Source organism: Lepidochelys olivacea, assembly GCF_965140295.1.
Source record: "Lepidochelys olivacea isolate rLepOli2 genome assembly, chromosome: 3".
Taxonomy (NCBI): Eukaryota; Metazoa; Chordata; order Testudines; family Cheloniidae; genus Lepidochelys; species Lepidochelys olivacea.
In genome coordinates this window covers 80,818,119-80,835,359 of record NC_140413.1, presented here as the reverse complement: position 1 = coordinate 80,835,359, position 17,241 = coordinate 80,818,119, and the positions used below count along the sequence as shown (strand labels likewise).

Here is a 17,241-nt window from a genome sequence, read left to right as displayed (position 1 = left end):
TCATGGTCCGGGAGCATGCTTTGGGAGTGGGGGGAGGCTATTGGCTTCAGCGTTAAGAATACAGATTCCGCACTTGCTGCCTGTGCACTGTCCTGCTCCTCTTTGTCCTCTAAAAACTCATCTTCCTCGCTCTGTGCTACTCTTCCCTTGTAGGTGGCCATGGACAGTGGTGGGGTAGTAGTGGCGTCACCCACCCATAATTGCATGCAGCTCACAGTAGAAGTGGCATGTATGGGGCTGTGATCCAGAGTGCCTGTTTGCCTCCCTGGCTTTTTGGTATGCTTGCCTGAGCGCCTTGATTTTTTGTATGACACTGCTCTGTGTCCCTGGAGTAGCCTCTTTCCGTCATGGCCCTGGAGACTTTAGTGTACGTATTTGCGTTTCTTTTTTTGGAATGTAATTTTGCCGTAACAGATTAATCTCCCCAGCATGCAATGAGATCCAGTACCTCCCGTTCGGACCATGCTGGAGCTCGTCTGCGAATCTGGGACTGCGTGGTCGCCTGTGATGGTGGACTCTGCGTGGTCGCCTGTGATGGTGGACTGTGCTGATGGTCACCTGTGCTGAAGGTGACCAAACAGGAAATTCAAAAGTTCCTGGGGCTTTTACTGCCTACCTGGCTAGTGCATCGGAGTTCAGAGTGTTGTCCAGAACGGTCACAAGGGAGCGTTCTAGGATAGCTCCCGGAGTCCAATATCGTCGAATTGCGTCCACAGTACCTGTAACCCGGACCTGCGATCTCAATTTTAGCGCTACTCCAGTTGCCGAGGTGGAGTAAAGAAATTGGATTAATGAGCCCTTTAAATTGAAAAAAACTGGTTTGGTCGTGTGGACGGAATCAGTTTTATTTCGAGATGACTCGGCTAATTCTGAAATAACTGCGTTCTGTAGACCAGGCCTAAGCTCTGAACCTGGCCATAGCAATAAACATAAAATATGTATCCAATTTTTTAATAATGTTCCTTATGACCAAGATATAATGAAAATCAGAAAGTTAATCAACTACTCCTCATGCCCATTTAAAACTTTCTTGATGGCAAGTAATGCTGGATATTCTTGATCTGATGATTAAGGCTGTCGATTAATCACAGTTAACGCACGCAATTAACTAAAAAAAAATTAACTGTGATTAATCACACTGTTAAACAATGGAATGCCAATGGAAATTTATTAAATATTTTTGGTTTTTTCCTACATTTTCGAATATATTGATTTGTTACAACACAGAATACAAAGTGTACAGAGCTCACTTTACATTATTTTTGATTACAAATATTTTCATTGTAAAAATGATAAAGAACGTGTTTTTAATTCATCTCATACAAATACTATAATGTAATCTCTTTACTGTGAAAATGTAACTTACAAATGTAGATATTTTTTGTTGTTACTTAACTGCACTCAAAAACAAAACACTGTAAAACTTTAGAGCCTACAAGTCCACTCATTTCTACTTCTTGTTCAGCCAATTGCTATGCCAAACCTGTCACACACTCAGCCCAAGGTTTAAGAATCTGAAGTTCCATCCAAAATCTGACTGGGATGAGGTGTGGAGAATGGTTTCAGATGTCTTAAAAGAGCAACACTCCGATGTGGAAACTACAGAACCCGAACCACCAAGAAAGGAAAATCTATCTTCTGGTGGCATCGGACTCAGATGATGAAAATGGACATGCATTAGTCCGCTCTGCTTTGGATCGTTATCGAGCAGAACCCGTCATCAGCATGGACTCATATTCTGGAATGGTGGTTGAAGCATGAAGGGGCATTTTGAATCTTTAGTGCATCTGGCACGTAAATATCTTGCGATGCTGGCTATAACAGTGCCATGCAAATACCTGTTCTCACTTTCAGGTGACATTGTAAACAAGATGTGGGCAGCGTTTATCTCCTGCAAACTGTAACCAAACTTGTTTGACTGAATTATTGGCTGAAGTAGGACTGAGTGGACTTGAAGGCTCTAAAGTTTTACATTGTTCTATTTTTGAATGCAGTTATTTTTTGTACATAATTCTACATTTGTAAGTTCAACTTTCATTATATAGAGATTGCACTACAGTACTTGTATTAGGTGAAATATACTGAAATATACTTGAAATGTACTATTTTTTACAGTTCAAATATTTGTGATAAAAAATAAACATAGTGAGCACTGTACACTCTGTATTCTGTGTAACTGAAATAAATATGTTTGAAAATGTAGAAAAAATCAGAAATATTTAAATGGTATTCTGCTGTTTAATAATGCGATTAATTTTTTTTAATCGCTTGACAGCCCCAACTTGCAAGGAGAGGAAAGTGATCAGGAACAGTCAGCATGGATTCACCAAGGGCAGGTTATCCCTAACTAGCCTAATTGCCTTCTATGATGAAATAACTGGCACTGTGGATGAGGAGAAAGCCGTGGATGTGTTATTCCTTGACTTCAGCAAAGCTTTTGATCTGGTCTCCCACAGTATTCTTGCCAACAAGTTAGAGTAGTTTGGGCTGGATGAATGGACTATAAGGTGGGTAGAAAGCTGGCTAGATCATCGGGCTCAACGGGTAGTGATCAATGGCTCCATGTCTAGTTGGCAGATGGTATCAAGTGGAGTGCCCCAAGGGTTGGTCCTACGGCCAGTTTTGTTCAATATCTTCATTAATGAGCTGGAGGACGGCATGGATTGCACCCTCAGCAAATTTGCGGATGACACTAAACTGGGAGGAGTGGTAGATACACTGGAGGGTAGGGATAGGGATACAGAGGGCCCTAGACAAATTAGAGGATTGGGCCAAAAGAAATCTGATGAGGTTCAACAAGGACAAGTGCAGAGTCCTGTACTTAGGACGGAGGAATCCCATGCACTGCTACAGACTAGGGACTGAGTGGCTACGCAGCAGTTCTGCAGAAAAGGACCTAGGGGTTACAGTGGATGAGAAGCTGGATATGAGTCAACATTGTGCCCTTGTTGCCAAGAAGGCTAACGGCATTTTGGGCTGTATAAGTAGGAGCATTGCCAGCAGATCAAGGGACGTGATCGTTCCCCTCTATTTGACACTGGTGAGGCCACATCTGGAGTACTGTGTCCAATTTTGGGCCCCACACCACAAGAAGGATGTGGACAAATTGGGAAGAGTCCAGCTGAGGGCATCAAAAATGATTAGGGGGCTGGAGCACATGATTTATGAGGAGAGGCTGAGGGAACTGGGATTATTTAGTCTGCAGAAGAGAAGAATGAGGGGGGATTTGATAGCTGCTTTCAACTACCTGAAAGGGGGTTCCAAGGAGAATGGATCTAGACTGTTCTCAATGGTAGCAGATGACAGAACAAGAAGCAATGGTCTCAAGTTGCAGTGGGGGAGATTTAAGTTGGATATTAGGAAACACCGTTTCACTAGGAGGGTGGTGAAGCACTGGAATGGGTTACCTAGGGAGGTGGTGGTGGAATCTCCTTCCTTAGATATTTTTAAGGTCAGGCTTGACAAAGCCCTGGCTGGGATGATTTAGTTGGGGATTGGTCCTGCTTTGAGCAGGGGGTTGGACTAGATGACCTCCTGAGGTCCCTTCCAACCCTGATATTCTATGAATAATGACCAATTAAGTTGCAAACAGAAAATAAAGAGAAAGCAGTTATGTAACAAAACTATGGCAGACTCAGATATTTGGATGTATCATGTAACCCTCAGTCTTTGTTTTTTCTTTTTGCTATGCTTATATTTGAGTATCTACCTTCTTCTGAAAACTAAACTTTTTTAGCATATATTTTTTAACAAGTAGTGTTGTAATTAAAGTAAGTTAGAGGTTTGGCCAGTCCAATACTGCGAAAGGACATTAGTTGAGGGGAAACATAAACATAATGCCAAGGGTGTGCAAATCCGATATCTTTGAGGTTTCCTTGCACATGCTTCTGCGATTTGGTCTTGAGTCAATTAACTCTTTCCCTGTAATGTTAACCAAATGTTGTATTATCAGTTCTCACTCCAGTGGAGTGTCCTTTTTTTTTTTTTTTTTTTAAAGTAACTAAGTTTTCAAGTTGTAAAAAACCTAGTGACATTAAAGCCAAATTTTGTGTTGGCTTCAACCTGTGGAAGTTATTGAAGTTGCATGATAGTGTACATCAGTGTAGAATTTGACTCTCTCAAAGATTCTTGCTATGGTTTACCATTAAATTTTCATTTTACTGATTTTGCCATTTCCTTTCTTTCTTTCCATACCTCCATCCAAGCTGTGGATCAGTTGAATGTCTAGTTCTGCTGTTAAAAAAGGGAGCAAATCCTAACTACCAGGATATTTCGGGATGTACACCCCTTCATTTGGCAGCTAGAAATGGGTAAGAAAACTATTACCTTCTCAAAGCATGCTGATTTTACTTAACACAGATTATAGACCTGTTTTAAGAATGTTTTATAATTTTGGTTTGCATACTGGTTAAATTATGTTTTGCACTTTCGAAAATATAAGTAAAACCAGAATGTGAACCATGAATTTGTAGGATATTTAATTTTTTAATTTTAGAATATTGATCTATCTAAATACAACCAAGCAAGAAACATAAACTTCTATGACCATTTAAGCATTTTTGCTAATCATCAGTTTGATAGTTGGAGAGATTTTATTTAGTGACTAATAATAATAAAACTCTTATTGCAATATTGTAATTGTATGTAATACAACACTTGACAATGAACAAGGTAAATACATTAAAGGTGTAAAGCATGGATTGGATTATTCAGGATCTGGAAGACGAAGTTGAAGGGGTTTCACTGTTTGGATTGGTATTTAGATATCAAGAAATTAACTGTGTTCCCTGAAGGAACATCTTCTGCAAGACAAAAAGACTCAGGCCTTGTCTACACTACCCAGTTTTGTTGACAAAAGTGAGCTTTTGTTGAATAAATGGTGTAGGTGTACACCCTGAAATGCTCCTCCCGCCAATGTAACCCCCTGCTTTGCTGACATAAAACAACCACCTCAACAAGAGGCTTAGGGCTTACGTTGACATAGTTAGGGAGATGCAGTGTATGTGCTGACACTGCAGTCCTTATGTTGGCTGTTGGCTGTCACTCTTGGCTGCTGGAGGTGTGAAATGGATAAGAAGCAGATTCGTGGCTCCTGAGCCCTGTGCTGCCTGGTCTCCCCTCCAAACCGGGCTGTCACCTGGGCTCCACACTGGGAACTCTGGCGCACAGCAGCTGACGACTCCAGGTGTGAATCTCTTCTCTCCTCGACCCCCCTGACACGTTTGGCCTGGCTCTCAGTCCTCCCACACTGCCCCTCTTCAGTTGGTAGAAATGCTCCTGGTGAGGATGTGCACCACTGACAGAAGTGAGGTAGTGTGAACATTAGCCACCATAGTAACTAATGCTGTGACTATAAGTCGACCTAACATAGGTCAATTTATCTTAGTAGTGTAGACATAGCGTAGTATTACATGTATGGTATTAATAGGACAAGAGGGCTTGGCCTACCTGGGCTCCCTCTTATCTGGTAGTGGATTTCTCTAGCCATCCTGCTGATGGCTGGTTAAGTGTGGGTTTTTTTGGGGCATCTTGAGAATAACGCCACTTAAAAGCTCTGACTCGCTGCCTCCCATCCAACCCTTTTCTCTGTGTACATGCATGCCTGATGCCTCTTCGCTTTCCGCTTTTCTTATCGTGTGACTGGCAGACAGCCTCTTCAAGGGCCTGGGAAAGAATGTACTTATAAGTTCTCTAGGGCAGCATATGTGAGTTATGTTATGATAGTGAAGATGATGGGAAATGCAATTAACCATCAGTGAAGAAGTGGAACTGAAAATATGCTATGTCAAGTATACAAAGTGAAATGAAAAAAAATGAAGAAAATACTTTTCAGTTATCTTAAGTGGTGGTTGTAAAGGTAATAGTTACAGAATTTTCAGAAGGAAATCTGACTCTTCAAGTTGTCCCTTTTAAAGGTAGGTGCAATATTAGCAGTGATTCTAGGGCTGGGTTATTTTGTTAAAAGAACAGGTTATTGCTGTCAACAATCACACTTGCTTGCACTAAAGCAAAAGTCCACATGAAATTAAGAAGACATGTGCCTATTACCCTGACCGCTTTGCTCTTTGAAGCCTGGGTCGGGGGATAAACTTCATAGCCCAAGCTGCAGCCTGAGCTGCAACTTGAAGGTACTGTCCCTGCAGCTATTTGAAGTGCGAGCCTGAATTGGTTGACCTGAGCTTGGGCGCGTGCTGCTGCATGCTGCGTTGACATATCCAAAGGGCCTAAGTAGCTTGCCTAAGGTAACACAGGTAAAGTGTCATGGAGCAGGGAACTTATCTGAGGTCTTCTGAGCTTGACATGTCAGTGGATCGTCCTTCCTTCCATTTAGAGTAAAAGCTGTTTTGTCTGGCACATCACCAAATGGAAAGCTCTATAAACCGGCATTTCTGATCTTCATTGAAAGTCCGGTTTATAGTCTGGTTGGCACAGGGCCGGTTGGGGCATGGGAGGGGGTGTGGAGCGTGGGCTCTGGGAGGGAGTTTGGGCATAGGAGGAGGTGTGGGGTGCTGGATTGGGGGCTGCTCACCTCGGGCGGGTCCTAGGCAGACGCGCGGCAGGAGGCTCTGCATGCTGCATTCGGCCGCAGGCATGGCCCCCACAGCTTCCACTGACTGCTGTTCGTAGCCAATGGGAGCTGCAAAGCAGCACTCAGGGCAGAGCGGGGGCACCGCGCAGAGCCACCTGCTGTGCCTCTGCCTGGTAGCAGCCGAGAGAGGTCGCCGCTTGCAGGGAGCCACCCGAGTTGAGCACCCCGCACCTCTTCCTGTGCCCCAAGCACCCTCCTGCACGTAAACTCCCTCCCAGAGCCTGTGCCCTGCATCGCCTCATGCACCCAAACTCCCTCCCTCTTTAACTGTCATTTTTCGTTCACCGGCAGCCTCTATTCTCCCAACATGCTTTTATGGATTTTGAAATGATGTGTTAGAACAGGACACTTAAGTATTCTGATATTTGTAACATAGAAACCTGTCTAATCAACCCAGCATTCTCCCTCTATCTCCTGTAAGCTAAAACTCTTGGCTGTGTGAGTCTGCTATGGCATTGGTGACCATTTGCTTGTCTTTAAATATCAGTTAATGGTGCACTGTTATGAAGAAAACTTACATACTGCAGTTGATGCATGTGATGAATTAGTCTGAAAGGGGCATGGGGAAGATATTTGTTTTCTGCAGACCCTTTTTCTTCTTTCGTGACTGGAACTGAATATGTTCTTTCCTTTACAGGCAGAAGAAATGTATGAGCAAGCTCTTAGAATATAGTGCAGATGTCAATATTTGCAATAATGAAGGTCTGACTGCAGTAAGTGCTATCCATTTTAGTTAAGTTACTGAAGTGCTTCTCTTGAAATTAATAAACCAGTGATATGCTAACTTTACTGAAAACACCTGTACCTTGTGCCTGATAAGTGTTTGACGAGCTCGGCTATCATTAAAACTGGAAGGGTCCCCGTTAATATATAATTGTAAAGTATTGTGGAACTGTTAATTTACCAGTGATTAAAATTGATCAAAATATTTCTAAAACAGTAAAATCTTTGATTCAAATAAAACACTTTCAGAAATGCAACTTTATATGCTCAAGGTTCTTCTTTTTTATTTTTCTACCTCCTTTGTCAGTGAGCAGGCAACATAACAAAATTTCACTTTTATACAGGATTTTAACTTTTTTCCTTTGTGTAACTGGTATTGTAGCAAACTGCTTTGACTTGAAATTAAGGAGGGTAAAGTTGTGGCACCACATGGTATTATGTTTGTAACTACTAGTTTTGCTGACCTGAACAATGAATGTGGACTTCTGATATCAAAGCAGAGGGCTCCTCCCTCAAACATTCTTGATTGTCTTAGCTGGCACCAGTCCCTCTCGTGCACCTCATGAGTCCAAGAATCTAAATTTAACTCTGTCCTCTGGTTGTACCTCCTATCAATAGGGTGTTCAGTCTACTGGTTACGTTCCTCAGCAGGTATGGTGTTTGAGGATCCTTTCTTAAACACATTCTTGCAATCTACTCGTGTTCAAAGGGAGCTGCTGTGAATTCAGGCACAGATTTAGACTTCTAGATGCATATTTAGGCAGGTAATTCTAGGATCCTTTTTATGAAAATCTTTGCCCCATAGCCTTAAGTTTTGTACACTTGTGTTTATGAAATATATGTATGTATTGACTACTAAGAATATTAGTAATTTGATTTTTTTTTACTTAGATTCACTGGCTTGCTGTCAATGGGCGAACAGAACTACTTCATGATCTTGTACAGCATGTCAATAACGTAGATGTTGAAGATGCAATGGGACAGACAGCGCTACACGTGGCTTGCCAGAACGGTCACAAGACAGTAAGTTCATAAAACTCCTTTGAACTGACTGTAATGGTTAAAACCTGCAGTCTCCTTTGAGAGTTTAAATAATTTAATGCACATCCCACAGCTGTTCATACAATTGATTAATGTATTATTACATAGTTGATTGCAGATATTGGTGTAGTGTTAAATGTTCTTGAATATTTGTTCATGCATTACTCACTATAATGTGTAGTATTTTGAGCCATGTTTGTCAGAATGACTACATACAGAAAAGCGTATATGACAACTTTTAATCAGATACAGTTAAGTGTTTGTACTTTTGGGGACTGATTTTGCATTAGGATTAAGCATATACATGCAGAATAGATTTTGCAGATTTGGACCTTTAAAATAAATTTTTTTTTAAGATCATATGGAACAGTGATCCTGTTATCCAATGATATAGACCACTTTGAGTAAGAAATGGTCTCTGGACTATTTCCCAACCCAATTCTCCATTCTGCTGCGGTCAGAAAGTTACTCTGTGAACCACCAGAAAGGGCTCCTGAAGACCAGCTGTCAAGGGTTACAAGGTTCAAGACATCAGCTAGTAATCAGACTGATAATTATAGACACATCTACCTCATGTGGATGGGATGGAGTTGAAGTTGTTTAGGTACCTTAGCTCAGCATTTTCATACTTTACAGTGTTTGTTTTTACTTAGAATTTCCTCTTAATATATTTTTCAAAAAGGCAATATCTTTTTTAACCTCAATTTACTGATAAATATTTAAACGTCAATATAAGCTTTTTGTGGGGGGGAATCTGATTTCAGAGGTCTTACAGAATGGCCAAGTCCTATAAAAGGCATTTTAATTAAAAAGCCAAGTCCTAGAAATAGAGACTAGAGAATGCGAAAGCATTTCAGGGTGTAACTGTCATAATCCTTTTCCTAATTTTTAGGTATCTTGCTTTTGAGATGTATTACTGGAAATTAAATGTACTCGTATAACTGAAGAGAGATGCATAAAACTAAGTTTCAAGCCAAGTGATATCTTTGTTAATTTCTGGTTCTGACACTACTTTTTTCCTTTACCCAAAAGACAGTGCAGTGTTTATTAGACAGTGGTGCAGATATTAACAGGCCAAACGTGTCAGGAGCAACTCCACTCTATTTTGCTTGCAGGTATGGTATGTTTGACTTCCTAATACTGTACAAAATTTAAAATTTTAATTTTTAAATACACAAAACTACACTAATTCAATCCATAGCAAAGAACTCAAATCAGGAAATACAAAAACGAAGAATGTATTTCGTCTAAGCTCTCCCTCTTGCTGGAATGCTGTATGGTATAGTATTTGAATATTTTGTCAACATTTTCAGACATGCACATGTGTATAAGATACATGTCTGTCAATATTGCAGGCTAATAAGCACCTTTCTACACCTGTACCAGGGTATACCCTAATAAACTAATGAATCATAATTTTAGATTTAAAATAAGGAAGCTGTTAAAATAACCAGTATTTAACCAGCTTTGTATGCTGGGTCAATATTCTAGGTATACAATTTATTCTTTGTATACAATTCTCAAACAACACTATGGAAAAAAAATTCAGACAATCAATGGTACTACACTTCCAGGAAGGTTATATCTGTGGCAAGTTTAAGACTTCATTGGAAGACTAATTGTGTTCCAGTTCTGTTTTTAAAACAGTTGTACATTTAAAAAAAAAAATTTCAGGGGGTTGCAAATTGAACATGTGAAAAAGGTGGATTATAATGGAAATGGTTTGGAGTCATTGCTGTAATGGATGCTAACCTATAATATGGTCAAATACGCCTTTATAAATCATGCCGTTATAAACTAACCAACATAAAGTGAATCAGCTATCTAAACTAATCTGTCATAAAATACACATCATGTCCTAAAGACTTTGTATTTGAGTGAAATTTTGTTTTCTACATTGATTAATTCAATTTCCAATAGCTTCTTATTCTAATTGGATCCTTTCAGCTGTTTGTTAGGACATCTACAATTCTGTAATCCTGGTGCTTTGATTACAGGTTAAATAGTTCACCTGTGGTGAAATTATAAATGTAAACAAAGTGAGAAATGAGCTGACCCATTGGCCTGCTAAGAGCTAGATTGTGGGAGACTGGTCTGCTGGAGGTCAGACATATGCTGACAGTTGGGGAGAGGGGAAGGAGAGAATAAATAGTGGCTAGCTAATTGAATGTCTTCTGGCATTCAATTTAGGGACTGGTATTGATATTAGAAGAAGCAGCTGAGTTGCTCCAGATTAGAGGCATTTAAACCTTTCAGAAAAGAAAGGAGTGTGTGGTGGGTACAATGGTAACTTCTAACAATGAAAAATCCTTGGTTGAGAATAAACCTGGTTTATTCTGCCTGGTTCAGGTAAATTTAAGGGGAGAACCCTGAAATGCTAATTCTGTATTCCATTTGCATTGTAATATTGTGTATATCCCCAATAAGACTGCTAAATATTTTCTATGTTTAAGGGCATACAGGGGTTAAGACTAATTATTTGCAAAATGAAATTCATGTAATACACTTAAAGCCACATTACTTGGGCTTTGTAGGAGATGTTTAAGGGCTGTTATAGGGTTAGGGCATTAGAATGCAGCATAGAGCCTCTGTAGCTGGAGTAGTAATGGAAGCTCTTATGCATGGTTTTAGGCCAATTGGTTTTGAGTAGTAGTCAACCAAGTAATCCTCTTCTGTGCAACTGCTTCATTTGCAGAGAGTAAAGACAGTCCTTGATTGGTGTAGAAGTCTTTGTGCCAGGTCTTCCTGGAGGGCTGAATTTCACCCATTCTGAATTAAAAACTACTGTAATGGATGATATATGCCTAAAAAGTGAGCAGTCATAAAGGCTAACACCAATATAATATAACATCCTATTATAGTATTCTGGTGACTATAGAAGCACTTATATCTAATTTTTCCTTTCTCCTTTAAAATTTACTTGGAAAATTAATTTTCTTAAGTGCAACTGTATGGGGTGTGTGGCATACTTATCGCTTTTTGGTCTTTAATGCGCCACCACTGGCTGCGAGAAAATAGCTGATTATATGTTACATAAAGTAGTTATATTGTTTCCTTGACCCAGAGCTTTGACAATGAGATGTATTAGACTGTGAAATAGTCTCCCAAGGGAAGTAGTAAAGCCCATCACTCTGAATACTTTTATCTAGGTTAGACACTAAAAACTTATTGTAAAAAAACCACACGCATACACCATGTTATTGCACTGTCAGGATGATGTACTAGATGACAGAATAGGTCTGTTCTATCTTTCAAACACCACTAATGCAAATATAGTATATTTAACATTGCTGTATTTGGCAAGAGTTTTTAATAACGGATAACTTCTGTTTTCCTACCCTTACAGTCTATTGTAAGAACATGGTTAGTTAGAAACAAATTATGTAAGTGATTCTTTTATTTAAAATTTATTGGATGAAAGCTTACTAGGCATCTGGAAAGAATCATAATATCTCATCTTCTCGAAGTACACTTTTCCAATGTAAAAGTATCATTAAAAATGCCTATATTTTTCCTTGTGCACTGTATTAAACTCAGGAACCATCAAATGGGCCTAGGGGCTACTTGTGGTCAGACTGTTCCTGCATGAATAGGCAAAAAATTCCAGGCCAGGCCAGTAATATACCTTTGAAGCAGGCTGGAGAACAGCCACTTAGCAGTATGTCAGAGGGACCAGAAGAGGTGTCATCTTCCATGCTGTGCTTCTGCTTATGGATTTCTGTAATGTAACTTTATGCATTTGGTCTCTAGTTTGTATTGGGCTGGGAATCAAAGTTTTGGAGGAACACCTATTGCACTGTTAATTAGCTATTTAATGTAGACACATGTACCACTCAGGGGCTAAATACGTTTTGGTAAACCTTGTGTGTTTCATGCAGCCATGGTCAAAGAGACACCGCACAAATCCTTTTGATGAGAGGAGCCAAATACTTACCAGACAAAAATGGAGTTACACCACTGGATCTCTGTGTACAGGTATACATGTGCTTTACATTAACCAGTGTTTTGTGTACAATTGATATGGAATGATTTTTTTTCTCCTCCTTTGTTTCTGCTATCTGAAAACAAGGACTTCATCCCTAGAGGTCAGAGACCTCTTTTGAGGAGTTACAGTGAAGCAGTTCCACCTGACTCTTTTGGTTTGATTTCTTGGATTAGTTCAGAATAGCACAACATATGCTATTTTTTGTCTATTAATTCCATTAGAAAATGTTTTATTTTTCTTCTCCTGAGTAATTAGGAAGAATGTATATTCTTGCTATAATCTAGATCAACCAAGATTACCTTCTTATTAGGGTAGGCATATAGAAGATTGATGCTTCTGTCACAAAATAGCTGCTCACAAGGTTAGGGTCTTAAAAGAAGTAAACAGACAGCCATTCAGTTAGTCTCTTCTTAAAGGCCACATTTATTCAGACCATAATTATATCATCTTGGGGTAATACATTCTCTTTTAGGTGTTCATGTGTAAACTGCTATAACAGCTAAGTGCCGAAGGCCTCTACGTAAGAATAACTTATTACTTCAGATGTTAACTTTTCAAGGAGATGAAGATTTTGCTGCTGAGCCTTCAGTTTTTCCAAAGGTATTGCAATCTCTACATCCAGGCCTCTATTTTAAAAAGGATGAGGATGTTATGACTTCCTGTTCCTACACATTTTCAGCTGCCATGCAAAACAAAATCTAGTTTTGTCAGAAGTCTACGAGGTTTTATAGAATGTACGTTAGTGAGTATCTTGTAACTCCAGTGACCTGTTTCTTTTTGTCTGGCAAGACAAAGGGTCAAGATTCAGGATATTAAATACACTATTTCCAAGTCATCTTTAAAAGTTAGGCAAGCTCTCTTATTGCCTTCTACCTTCTGAAGACTGCACAGACAGATTCATGCCTGGTCACTTACAGTTAAAGAATGTCTACATGTGTTTGGCAGCAATTCTGCTATTCATGCTTCTGGAATCTTTTAAAGAGGGATGATTCTGAACGAGGTGTTTAATAGATTAATCTGTAAAATGTCTTGCTCAATTCGTAGCACTTTTAGAATCACCTTTGTATCTAATAAGTCTACGGGCTTTAATTACTATCACTTTGGGCACAGTTCCCTCAGCTCCAGTACGCTGCTTTCCCTCAGTCTACATCAGGGATTGGCAACCTTTGGCATGTGGCCTGCCAGGGAAAGCCGCTGGTGGGCAGGGATGGCTTGTTTACCTACAGCTTCTACAGGTTTGGCTGATCGCAGCTCCCACTGGCAGCAGTTCACTGTCCCAGGCCAATGGGATATGCTGGCTGCCCTTCCCGCAGCCCCTATTGGCCTGGGACGGTGAACCACAGTGAACCAGTGGGAGCTACGATCGGCCGAACCTGCAGGCTGCAGGTAAACAAACTGTCCCAGCCCACCAGCGGCTTTCCCTAACGGGCTGCGTGCCAAAGGTTGCCAATCCCTGGTCTACATTTTTGCTAGCATTTCTTTTGGTTCTACAAAAACCTTAGGGAGTAACATACCTTAGTATAATTCCAAATCAGGTTTAACCTGTAAAGTGTCTTTTAGTTTATCAAACATGAGATCAGACTGGAAGAACTCATGTGACACCATTTAGCATATGCAAGATTCTCTGTAAGTGGAAAATTTTGACATTAATTAGAAAAATTAAACAAATAGCTGGTTAGTTGCCAGAAAAGTAGGTGGAATCTATACAGTGTAAGTTAGAAAGTGGGTAAATGATACATTGGAATCCTAGAGATAGGAAAGAGTATTAAGGATGTTGCTGCCTCTAGGACAGTACTGAAGAGAATAGTTAGAGGCTTTATAAAAATGGCGATGGCCCATCTAGTCTTGTATCCTGTCTTCTGACAGTGGTAAATGCCAGACACTTCGGAAGGAATGAACAGAACAATTATTGAATGATCTGTCCCCTGCCATCCAGTCCCAGCATCTGGCAGTCAGAGGCTTAGGGACACCCAGAGTCTGGGGTTGCATCCCTGACCATCTTGGGTAATAGCCACCTATCCTCCATGAACTTACCCAATTCTTTTTTAACTCACTCATACTTTATATCCTTTTAAATAGCACGCTAGGCCATCCTTAGCATGTGGCTTTCTTATATAGTTATCAAAACTATATTTCCTAATCACTACTGATTTTTATTGCTCACTCTTAATAGTTCTGCGTTGGTAGCTCAACTCATTTGTGATGAGAAGGGAGTGGTTACTGATCCTTTGGTGCATTTAATTTTGAATATATTCTTCTTCTCTTCCCTCCCCCCCTCCCCCCCACATCTGAGAAATCAGATGGCAGAACTGAGACTAGTTTTTAGACTCTAATAGTCAGCCAGCTAAACTCTGCCTGGATTCAGTTCTGTGCTGAGTGAGCTGTGAAAGGAAAGCAAGCTGGGGATTCCTCTAATATGTGTAGCTGCTTACTTTTGTATATTTTCTTCATCAGTCAGCATATTCTGGCATGACTCTAGTTGGATACCTGAAGTACTGTCCTCTGTGGGCTTACAGAAACTTGGGATGTGTTTGTGCAAGTGCTTAGTTCTGGAGGATTATACTTGGCCGACTTCTAAAGTGTCATTTACTGGTGCTTAAAGGAGTCCTGGCTAGTGAGCTTTGTCTGTAAAGATGTTTGTGACACAGGACCTTGAAGATTGTGCTGGTGTGATACTGTTGAGGAAACTGAGTGTTATAAAGACCTATATTAATATTCTAATACTGTTAAATATAACTGAAGCATAAGTGCTGTTGACTGGTACGGAAATCCAAAAAGTCATCTAGGGTAGATTTCCTGAAACAAAATTAGTGATGTGATACAATTCAGAACTCCAGATTTTGGGAAGCTTTTGGGAAGTTCATTTTTAAACCTTGTGTCTTGGGCGCATATCTAGTCATAATACTTCAATTTTCTTGTCTTGTTCATTTTAATTTAAAAAGTTATACATTGTTTATGGGATTATCCTATTGCCGGGATCTATAAGATAAAAAAAAAATTGAGCTTGGGATTTGGGAATCTTTAACTAAGACATCTTAATCCTGTTTTGGGGAAGTAGTTTTCTGGGTGCAACAAGCTAGAATAGCAATACCCACCAAATGTGAAAGCAGGAGCTAATATGATTTATGTATAACTCTGTTGTTTTCAGCATTCTTCTTAATTATCAGTTAAAATGGCTGCTGGAATGTAAAGTTATTGTAGTTTTTCAAAGATGAAATTGATTACCTTGAGAAGAGAAACTGAGACTACTAATGCTTGACACATGAATGTTCATTTATCTGTATTAACAAAAAATCCACTCAACACCTGAAGCTCACTTTTTATTTAACTTTCAAGTCTTTACTTTGAGATGAGGACTTTGAGTCTTTTGCATTTGCTCTTTAGTATTGGTCCCTGAGGATGGATTGCCTGTCTGTAAGGATGTATATAGCACTTGTTCTTAAAATTGTTTTATAATAGTTTCTTGCTTTAAAAATGCTGTCTTACAGGGTGGGTATGGAGAGACTTGTGAAGTTTTAATACAGCATCATCCTAGACTCTTCCAGGCAATTATTCAAATGACACAGAATGAAGAGCTACGGGAAAACATGGTAATACATATTTTCTATGCTGTGTCTACATCAGTCTCTCTCTCCTTACTTTCTCTAACACACTCTTAGTGCCATTATCTACTGTATTTTAGTCCATTGTTTTTCACTCCATTAAAAATGTATTTATTTAATTTTAACATATGTGATTAAGGATTCTTCTCTTTTATTAAGAATAGGAATTTTCCTAATTTATTTTGGAATTTGTTTACTGATCACAATCATGTACGTGACTCACTAGCATTTGACTCCATCCTTGCTATGAGTACCATACTTGGAACTGCATTTATTTGCATACAAATTTTAAGTTATTTTACAGATATAACTAAAAATAAGTGACCTCCATGTGCACAGTGTCTAAAGTTATGTGTTTAGCTAATATTTTTTAAACTGGCTCTGCTAAAGTGAATACAAACCTAATTTACATTCTAGAAGGATACTATTATTTGGTTGTACCACTTTAAATAATGAATTACAAAGCACAATATGGTAATAAAGGTAGTAATGATAATTACTCCAGCCAGGCATTTTAGAACTCACTACTCAAAGAATTTTAAACATAAAAGAGAAATAAAATTATGAAATGTGCAGACCAATAAAGTAAAATAACAGTACTGTAATCCTTAACTAACTTTGAAAGAATAAAGTTACAGAGAATATATATGCATTGTGCATTTTGAGAGGAAGTACCAAGAAGTAACAACAACAGTAATACAAGTATGTGTTGGGGGGAGAGTGTGTGTATGAGAGAGAGACAGTGAGCTGTCTCTTTAAGCACAGAACTCATGACTAGGGCCCTACCAAATTCACAGTTCAGTTTGGTCAATTTCACAGGCAGAGGGGGCGGAAGCCTGGAGCTCAGGCAGGAGCTATGGGGGGTGAAAGCCCTTAGTTCCAGTTGGAGCAGCAAGAGGTGGCAGCCCCCAGCCCAAGTCCCTGAGCCCGGACAGGAGCTGAGGGGGATGGGTGGGGGGTCGGCAACCCTGAGCCTGGGCAAGAGTTGCAGGGTCAGGAGCCCCGAGTTCCGGCTGAAGCCTGTTTGCCTACAGCCCTGGCAGGAGCAGCTCTGGGGGGTGGCAGCCCCAAGTCTGGGCAGGGCACCCTGAGCTTGGACAGGGGCTGCGGGGGGGGTGGTGGCAGCCCCCAGCCCGGGCCCACCCGAGCATGGGTAGGAGCTGCTGGGGGGAGGCAGCCCCCAGCCCAGCTCTGGGGCTGCTGTAGCGCAGAAGTGAGGGTGCTGTGGGGGTAGGACTGATCTCCCTCTGGTAACAGCTGTGCAGGGGAAAGACAAGTCCTGTCCCTCTGCAGTCCAGCTA

The 17,241-nt window shown here is 40.2% G+C and overlaps 1 protein-coding gene across 3 annotated transcripts in view; it reads left to right on the top strand.

Moving 5' to 3' along the window:
* Window positions 1-17,241, top strand: part of HACE1 (HECT domain and ankyrin repeat containing E3 ubiquitin protein ligase 1) — a 91,621-nt gene that overhangs the window by 9,697 nt on the left and 64,683 nt on the right. For all 3 annotated transcript variants that reach the window (XM_084624590.1, XM_084624589.1, XM_084624591.1), the window contains exons 4-9: window positions 4,206-4,310; window positions 7,227-7,302; window positions 8,204-8,335; window positions 9,386-9,468; window positions 12,232-12,328; window positions 15,827-15,928. In XM_084624590.1, the coding sequence (XP_084480716.1) occupies window positions 4,206-4,310; window positions 7,227-7,302; window positions 8,204-8,335; window positions 9,386-9,468; window positions 12,232-12,328; window positions 15,827-15,928 (595 nt within the window). The remainder of the gene's footprint in view (window positions 1-4,205; window positions 4,311-7,226; window positions 7,303-8,203; window positions 8,336-9,385; window positions 9,469-12,231; window positions 12,329-15,826; window positions 15,929-17,241) is intronic.